Source organism: Erinaceus europaeus, chromosome 6 (genome assembly GCF_950295315.1).
Source record: "Erinaceus europaeus chromosome 6, mEriEur2.1, whole genome shotgun sequence".
NCBI classification, from domain to species: domain Eukaryota; kingdom Metazoa; phylum Chordata; class Mammalia; order Eulipotyphla; family Erinaceidae; genus Erinaceus; species Erinaceus europaeus.
Genome location: NC_080167.1, coordinates 22,250,537 through 22,259,804, shown reverse-complemented (window position 1 = coordinate 22,259,804; position 9,268 = coordinate 22,250,537). Strand labels below are relative to the sequence as shown.

General features: G+C 42.8%; 1 protein-coding gene across 1 annotated transcript; it reads right to left on the bottom strand.

Annotated features, from left to right (window-relative positions):
- Nucleotides 1–2,447: 2,447 nt before the first annotated feature.
- LOC103118561 (uncharacterized) lies at nt 2,448–8,980 on the bottom strand. The gene is made up of 5 exons (XM_060192675.1): nt 8,919–8,980; nt 8,494–8,823; nt 3,639–3,688; nt 2,885–2,951; nt 2,448–2,764 (listed from the first exon to the last, which is right to left on the bottom strand). Exons 1-5 carry the CDS (start codon nt 8,962–8,964, stop codon nt 2,448–2,450), a joined length of 810 nt encoding a protein of 269 aa, XP_060048658.1. The 5' UTR covers nt 8,965–8,980.
- Between the last annotated feature and the right edge of the window lie 288 nt (nt 8,981–9,268).

Here is a 9,268-nt window from a genome sequence, read left to right as displayed (position 1 = left end):
TCTTTCCACTTGGTAAAGTATCATCGTCTCACTGGGTCAAATTTCCTACAGTAATAGAGAGACATGGAGATAATCTGGGGATACATGTGACTTTGGTACAATGATTGAAGAAAGCATAGTCCTTCCACTGCTTAAGTGTTTGTAAGGGAGAAGTGCTAATGAGGCAGCCAGTTAACCTGTGTGGGAACAGAATCAAGTGCACGATCTGGAAATGACTTACCTGCTTCAATTTCAACAATAACAAAAATAGTGACATCCAATTATAATACTGTTGAATCTCTGAACTATTTTTTTGTTGGTATCTCTCTGTATGTGTGTGTGTGTGCCACTAAGTATTTGAACATATGAAGCACAGTGCTGCTTGTCCAGTTTATTTTTTCCATTCAGTTAAATACAGAGAAATAGAAGGAGAGAGACAACACTATCTTCCTTTTTGCACCATGTGCACTTAACCTGCTGCATTACCACCCAGCCCCCAAGCTTCCTTTGGCATCTGACACCTCCCCTGTGGCAACTGGGCAGGAAATTTGTTCATGTGCATGGCCTGGGCTGGGCAGCAATCTCTTTGGTCAGTCTAGATGGTTGATTTTTAATGCATATTGAAGTAGAGATTAACATCACACACTGGTATGTGAAACAGCAAATACTAGATGTGAGAGAATGGAATCCCCCAAATTGGACTAGTTCATTGAAGTAGAGAAGATCTCTTAGAAACTAGGTAAGATGAAATTACGCTAATGCTCTAATTGCTTCAGCTCTGTACCTAGCAGATGCGAATATTTTTGCCTTGAAAACTGCATACCCTGTAACCCCTTCTCTCAGCTATATGCTAACTTGTCCATTTGGCTTCTGTAAACCCTGCTTGCTTCCTCTCTGGAAGATAAGAATGGAATGTTCTCCTTGAAACTTTTACCCCAAATCTAAATTAGCAAGGATATGTTAAAAGACTAAATAATACAGAGACCCCCCTCACTTTTCCCTTTATTTATTTATTTATTGGGGAATTAATGTTTTACATTCGACAGTAAATACAATAGTTTGTACATGCATAACATTTCCCAGTTTTCCATATAACGATACAACCCCCACTAAGTCCTCTGTCATCCTTCTTGAATCTGTATTCTCCCCATCCATTTTTCCCTTAAAGGAGGGTGAATTTCAAGTCTGATGTCCCTGAGCAACAGTACCAGATTTGGTACACTGGCTTTGGGATCACTCAGCTGAGATTTTGTCTTTGTCTTTTGGTGTTGTCTCTTTGTAAGTATGTAGACTGGCCTTATTTTCACTCTTTCAAACTTAAGACTAAATTCCTTATACTTCACTTAGATACTGGAGTCGTGTCAGTTTGTGTGGGTTCGAATTAGTTGGCTTCAGTTTGTCTTACTTTGTAATGGGTATGGTCAGAAACAAAACTTAACATTAAAGAGGATTTTCTATAACATGTACCTCCAACTCGGTGTGATGGACACCCATAGTCGGCACCCAAGTGATGGAGTTGGTGAAGTCCAGATGGGTCATGTGGACACATGAAACTCTGTGGGTCAGGGCCAAGGCCTCTATCTCCAGGGATATACTGTGTTTTGTTTGAGTAATTCACACATGTTGATGAGGACAGAGGAAAGACAGCAGGAGATGGCAGTGTCTGTGGGACTCTAAACCATCTTAACAATGACACGTGGTATATTTGAGCTGGTAGAGCATATCCGTGTGTGTATGTGTGTGTGCGCGCGCGCGCGCGTGTGTGTGTGTGTGCTTTGCATTTAGTTTTGTATTTAGTATGATTATGCGATGATCTGACCTCTCTCCAACATAAAATAAAACTTTTTGAAATGAGAAGAAGCACTCAGATGGTAGTCATCAGATATACTGAGATAAAAGCTCTTACTTCGATAAGTAACTGTGAAAACATTTTATAGTCAAAAAGAGAGAATCTGTGTCCTGTTGTATGCTTTACATTGGGTTGTTCTAGCTCTCCCCCTGCCAAGAAAATTGGATCAGTCCTGCTAGTTTCTCGGGCCGCTTGGCCCCGCCCCTAGGAACCCTGAGAGGGTTCCAGAGTTCCAGAGTTCGAGAGTGCTTGGCGGCGCTGCGGGGGAAAGAGGCAGCAGAGTTCTGTTTGGTGATTAGTTTGGTTTAGTTTATGAATCGTTGTTCCTGAATAAAGAAACACAGCTTCCCTGCCCAGCTGTATGTCTCTGGTCGTCTCTGTTACCCGCCCGTGAAGCTAGCCCGGCCAGCTGGAGCCGCCGAATATTAACAACAGTGTCCCATGAACAGGTAAGCAGTGCAAAGTCAGACCACCCTGAAGCGATATGTTATCAACCTCTGACAAGATGAAATCTTCAGCATTAGGAGTCTATTCTGACTGAGCATAGTAATAGGATGGGCGAAAGACCAGGTCAGGGGAGGTTTTTGTCTCACTTCTCCTCTGTCTGTATCACTGTGGGTTAATAGCTGCTGCCATCATTAACCCCACAGTAGTAGTCAGCCTCATCCTCTGCCTGGGAGTTCTGGATGGTGAGGTATCGATCCAGGCCTGAGCCTGAGCCTGAGAAGCGATCAGGGATCCCGTTCCCCTTATTTCCAACAAGACCATTGGGTCCCACTAGCATTATAAACCGGGGGCCCTTCCCTGGGCCCTGCTGGTACCAGTCCACAATGTAGCTATTGTAGCCGCTGCTGAGGGTGCAGGTGAGCTTGGCTGAGGCTCCCAGGGAGACACTTGAGGAGGGCGGCTGAGTCAGTGAAGGGTTGGAGAGGGACCCTGAAACACAAACAGCCATTATGAACTAGAGAAGTAAAGAGGAAGGACATTCCCTGCATGTGACTGACTGGACACTGTTTGAAAAGCTGGGGGGATGAGGGTGCTGAGGGCAGTTCTGACCTGTGCAGTGGAGGAGCAGTGTGAGGAGGGAGAGAGCAGCCCAGGCCATGGTGCAGATGTCCCAGAGCTTTGCTCACACAGAGAAACTGTGGGACTCATTTATTCCTCAGACCCAGAGGAAGGGACCATCTATGCAAATTTGCTTCTCTCCCTCCCATGTCTCTGTGTGTCCTCCTCATATCTGGGCTTCCTACTGAGGCAGCAGAGAGCGGGTTGGTCATGCCTGACAGTCCCCAGGGGCACATTGTGCACTCAGCTGTGGGGCCCATTGACACTAAATGAGGGCAGGTGTTTGTTTTCTCAGTTGCGAGGCCTTCCATAGATTTCAGCTGCAGACCCACAGCTCTGCTTGCTGTCCAGACCAAGCTCCATCATGTCTGTGAAAGGTTGACTTCAATTTGACTGTGGTTCCTGCCTCCACCCTAGTCTGGACCTCTGTCTGTTCCCTACTCAGGTAGAGGACTAAACCACTTCTCTATTTCAGTGTCTACCTTGTCTTATCTGCTTCTCCCCCATCCTATCTGTGTCTTGTCTTCCAAATGCAATTTTTCAAGTAACAAGAAAGATTTCTGTCTTTATAAACTGCGTTGGGTGTGTGTGGGGGGAAGAAAGCAGAAATCAAGAGAACTGAAAGATTTTGCACAAAGTCACATTCCAAGAGACTCAGGGATCCAGTTTTCTCTTTTCCTCCTCATTCCACACTAGATCTGCACAATAGATACTGTGAGGGTATTTGGTGAAAAACTTGACTTACATGGTCGATCCATGGGAAATGCGAAGATGAGATGCAAGGATATGGTATTTCTGTGATAGAAAGGAGTGAGTCAGTAAACTTGAGGGACCAGGAAGGTCAAGCAAAAGAAAGAAGTGTGGGTGTTCAATTCCAAGGAAATGTTCAGGAAGATATTGATGATTTTATAAAAGTTTTATTTGACTTTAAATCAATCTTTCTCAAATATTCTTTCTTTTATCCATTTTTTCAATTTTGTTACTATTACCAGAGTACTGCTCAGTTCTTGCTTATGGGGGTGTGGGGATTGAACCTGAGACCTTGAAGCCTCAGATATGAAAGTGTTTTTGCATAACCATTATGCTATCTTCCCCACCCTCAAATGTTCTTCACTTCTTTACGTAAATTCACGTTTCTGATCTATGTAAGTTTTCTTCACTCTGAAAGGTTCTGTTTCTTTCCAAATGACTTTCTTGTGGGTTGGGAGAATTAATGGTTTACAGTACAGTTGTTGACACAAGAGTACAGAGATCAATTAATATCCATCTCTCTCTTTTTGGCTTATATCGCTTAACATGGAATCTTCATCCTTCACCCAAGATGAGGCAAAGGAGATGCCTACCCTGGTTCCCCTGAGCCAGAATGCACTTTTAAAAAAAAATTATTCATTTTCCCTTTTGTTGCCCTTGTTTTTTTATTTTTTATTGTTGTTGTGGTTATTGTTGTTGTTGTTTTTGTTGTTGTCGTTGTTGGATAGGACAGAGAGAAATGGAGAGAGGAGGGGAAGACAGAGAGGGGGAGAGAAAGACCTGCAGACCTGCTTCACTGTCTGTGAATTGACCCCCTTGCAGGTTGGGAACTGGAGGTTCAAACTGGGATGCTTACACCAGTCCTTGTGCTGCATGGCACATGTGCTTAACCCTCTGTGCTACCACTCGACTCCCTGAATGAACTTTTTATAAGATCCGACAGGTCCTTGTGTTTCCCCTTGTGTCATGTTGATATCTTCTTATATGAATCTTTATTATTCTGAATTGGGAGGCAACCCTATTCCAGTTCAGTTTCTTCTTAGCCACCTGCATCTGAATGACATTAAGAAAACATGAATCTCTGAAACGTATTGTATTAGGGCTCCACTGTGTTTCTTCTTTGATTATATACTTAGCAAGCAGCTTTAGGGGAATATAATTCTTTCCAAAATTATATAGACATAGCATCAGCAAGGAGCTCTCATTTGACTTGAAAATCACATTAATGAGTGTAAAAGAACTCAGCTGTGATATATTGTCCTGTGTTTGTTAATGTTTGCAGAAGTGTTTTGGACTGAAGATGTCAAGAAAGTGGGAGGAATGTTTGCTTTGACCGTAGTGAAACGAATGACAAAGAGAGGTGGACCATTTGATTATATGAATTTAGAAACTATGAGTAGAGGAGAATTAACCTGAGGAAATTGTCTTTCCTTTATTTATCCTTGAAATCATTTATAGTATGTGATAATCAATAATTTCTTTTGGCCTGAGATATTTTGCATTTATCTGTTAAATCCCTCCCTTCCACAGTTGCATTTAAGGCTTCTGTGTTCCTATTGATCATTTAATCTCCAGATTCTGTTTCTTTTTTTTTTTTAATTTTATTTATTCCTTTTTGTTTCCCTTGTTGTTTTATTGTTGTAGTTATTATTGGTGTCGTTGTTGTTGGATAGGACAGAGAGAAATGGAGAGAGCAGGGGAAGATAAAGAGGGGGAGAAAAAGATAGACACCTGCAGACCTGCTTCACCATTTGTGGAGACTCCCCTGCAGGTGGGGAGCCGGGGCCTTGAACCAGAATCCTTATGCTGGTCCTTGCTTTGCACTACCTGTGCTTAACCTGCTGCACTACCACCAGACTCCCCAGATTCTATTTCTTTTTGTGTGTCATGTGTTAAGATCAACTACTGTTATTGTATTGTTGTGGGTGTTTCCCTTGGCTCAGTAAGTACATGTTTTATATATTTGAAGCATATACCTTAATGATGGTTATGTCTTCTTGTTGGGTTGATCATTTTACCTATATGTAATGTCCCTTTCTGTCTCTGACTACATGTTTTGCTTGAAAATATATTCTGTTTGATCACAGAGTCTCTGTTTCTTCCCTTCCTCCCTTTTCCCCACATCATTTACATGGAACACCTTGCTCCAATCTGCCACTCTGAGTTTATAGCGTTTTATTATTTCAAATAGTATAGCTAATCAGGATGTTGACAAAGCAAAGAGATAGGGCCAGGAAGAAGGTATGAGAATTCTATACAATACTGATGGAACCCTAAAATTGACTTAAGACAGTTCTATAGAAAAAGTTCTAAATCTTGAAGCTTATCCTAAGGAAAAGAATCATGTAAAAATTGATTGTATATTTTCACAAGTGACCATGCAGATGTATATGAGATATATTAATAGCAAAGTTATGATACAGATATGTGTGGCATATATTCCTTCTCCTGCATTTTGCTACCATGCTCAAAAATAAACTCTAACCTGATAAAAAGTAGCAATAAATATCATTCACAAGGACATCACTATTGATATTTTAAATGTGCAATTCAAATGTTTTCACTCTTAGTATTATATTTGAGACTCATGAACAGTCTTTTCTACCATCAGTTGAAACCCAGTTGCTTCCTTTTCACTGGCGGAATTGTTCTTTTAAGTGCTGTGGACAGTAGTTCTTGTCTTTCTTTTCTCCTCTTTCTTTCTTTCTTTTTTTTTTTTTATAAATGTTTTCTCTTTATTTGGTTTTGATTTAACACTGAAATATTTTTCTTTAGTCCTTTATTTATTATTGGATAGAGGCAGAGAGAAATTGAGAGGGAAGGAGGAGATAGAGAGGGAGGGAGAGAGAGACAGAGAGAAACCTGCAACCCTGCTTCACAGCTTGTGAAGCTTTCCCCCCCTGTAGGTGGGGACCAGGGGCTTGAACCTGGGTTCTTGTGCACTGTAATGAGTTCATTTAACCAGGTGTGCCACCACCTGCCCCCCTTTTCTTCCTATTCTTTTCATCCTATTCTTTTCCATTTTATAGTGACTCTGGAGCCACGGAGTCTGGCTGCTTAGTATCCCTGATTAGTATCGATTCCAAATTGTATTCCTCCATGAGGATAATTTCTGGAACCATCCATTCCACCCCGGTTCCATGGCTGCCAGTTCTTAGCAACATCGCCCCGCCAGATATTTGTCGTCATGCGGCATCATCTAAGTTCATTTCCCACATCTATGCTTGACCGGACCTGCCAATATACGCGGATATCTTCGCCCACCCTGTCCAACGCTTGACGTCTCGTCATCCAATCTGGTCTCCTACGCCTACACTGAACTTCTCTGTTCCAGTCTCTTGGAAACAGAGTTGGCAGTCAGCTGAGGTCAAGAACAAACACCTCATCACAGACCCCTGCAAGCGTCAACCCGGCTTTGACCTAGCACGGGTTATGATTGGGCCCTCCTCAATCGCTATCGAACAGGCCATGGCCGGTGCGCCGCTATGCTCCACCACTGGGGAGCCAGAGACGACCCGAACTGCCCCTGCGGCTCCAGAAAGACTATAACCCACATAATCAACGACTGCTACCTCTCGGATTCAAAGGAGGTCTTGAAACTTTACATCAGGCTCAACCTGACGCTGTTAACTGGCTACGGAAGAAGGGCAAACGCTAGAAGAAGAAGAAGAAGTATCCCTGAACGCCACTGAGATTATGGTCTAAAATGAGGCTGAGTAGCATGATAGGTCCTCACACAAGAAGTTTCAGAGCTCCATACCTGCAGAAAAGGAAGAAAGGGAACTATCTTTCTAATCCTGAGTGTATGTTTAACTTTTTATTTTTATTTCATTATCACTGTTAATAACTGCACAACTGAAAGAACTAGCAAGATACATTGTGGGGAGTTGGGGAGGTGTTGCCTTCCTTAATGTGTGGTTTGGGTTCAAGTTCAATCCAACCACTAAACTGGGAGAAGCATCTGCTGTCTGTCCTTCTGTCTCATTCTAACCGACAATGCCAACCCATCAGGTTGAAGCTTGTGTGACTACAAAAACAGCAGACAAATAAACAAAAATCCCTCCAACAAAACTGGACAGCACCTGACAATATCTTTGTCTCTACTAGTTTTTATGAGCACATTGATATCATAAATAAATTGATTAAAAATATCCTGCAACTCCTCTCCTGGGGATATATCCTAAGGGACCCAACACACCCATCCAAAAAGATCTGTGTACACATATGTTCTTAGCAGCACAATTTGTAATAGCCAAAACCTGGGAGCAACCCAGGTGTCCAACAACAGATGAGTGGCTGAGCAAGCTGTGGTATATATACACAATGGAATACTACTCAGCTATAAAAAATGATGACTAAACCATTTTCAGCCACTCTTGGATGGTCCTTGAAAAATTCATGTCAAGTGAAATAAGTCAGAAACAGAAGGATGAATATGGAATGATCTCACTCTCAGGCAGATGTTGAAAAACAGGATCAGAAGAGAAAACACAAGTAGAATCTGAACTGGAATTGGCATATTGCACTAAAATAAATGACTCTTGGGTGGGTTGGCCGGGGGGAGAATACAGGTCCAAAAAGGATGACAGAGGACCTAGTGGGGGTTGTGTTGTTATATGGAAAACTGGGAAATGTTATGCATGTACAAACGATTGCATTTACTAAATAACTAAATTACTAAATAAATTGATTAAAAATAAAATATTCTGAAGTTTGCAATAATGGGTTTGAACATTTCTTATGCAACCGGGGAGAACAGGCTTCCTGAGCTCACACAAGCTTGATGCAGATTCTGTGAACAGAAGAGAGAGATCTGAGGATCAGAAGGGGAGGCTGAGTTTTTGTCTCACTTCCCCACTTGCATTTGTCATAGTGGTATTGGTTATTGGAATACATAGCACAGGAATACTCGGCCTCATCTTCAGCCTGGGCCCCCAGGATGATGAGGCCCGCCTTATTTCCAAGTAGGGATCCAAGGAATCTGTCAGAGATTCCTTCAGCACTCTTATTGTTGTAACCTATGAGACCCAGAGATTCCTGGGAGGGCTTTTGTTGGATCCATATAACAGAAGCAAGATTGGTGACATCTCCATTTCTGAAGCCACAGGTGAGTGTGACTGTCCCCCCTGGAGTTGTGGACAGTGTAGGTTCTTGAATCACTTCTTTCTGGGAAGCAGATCCTGAAAATAGTTGAGAGATCAAAGGTGAGCAGAAGAGACTAGACCATGAAGTTGCAGTGTGTCCTTTCTCACCCACATCCCAGAGGCCCACTGACCTGTGCAGTGAGCCAGAAGTGTGAGCAGGAGAGGAGCCCAGGCCATGGTGTAGCCAGTCCAGTGCTGTCCCCTCAGCACAGAGCAGCTCCCAGTATAACTCCTGCCCCTATGGGGAGGGGCTGCCATGCAAATGTGGCCCTCAGGGTACTCAGCAGATGGCCTGGGTCAAAGCTGCTGAGTTGTTCCACACCAAAGACCCTGTGTTAGTGGAACCCAGAATCTGGGCAGCTTTTTAAAGCTGGACCTGATCTCTAAGGTGGGAATCAACCCCATAGTAACTGGGTTCATTGTGGTGATATCAGTCACGGAAAAATTCCCCCCAAAGGCAATGTACCTTCCCTCCTCCTTT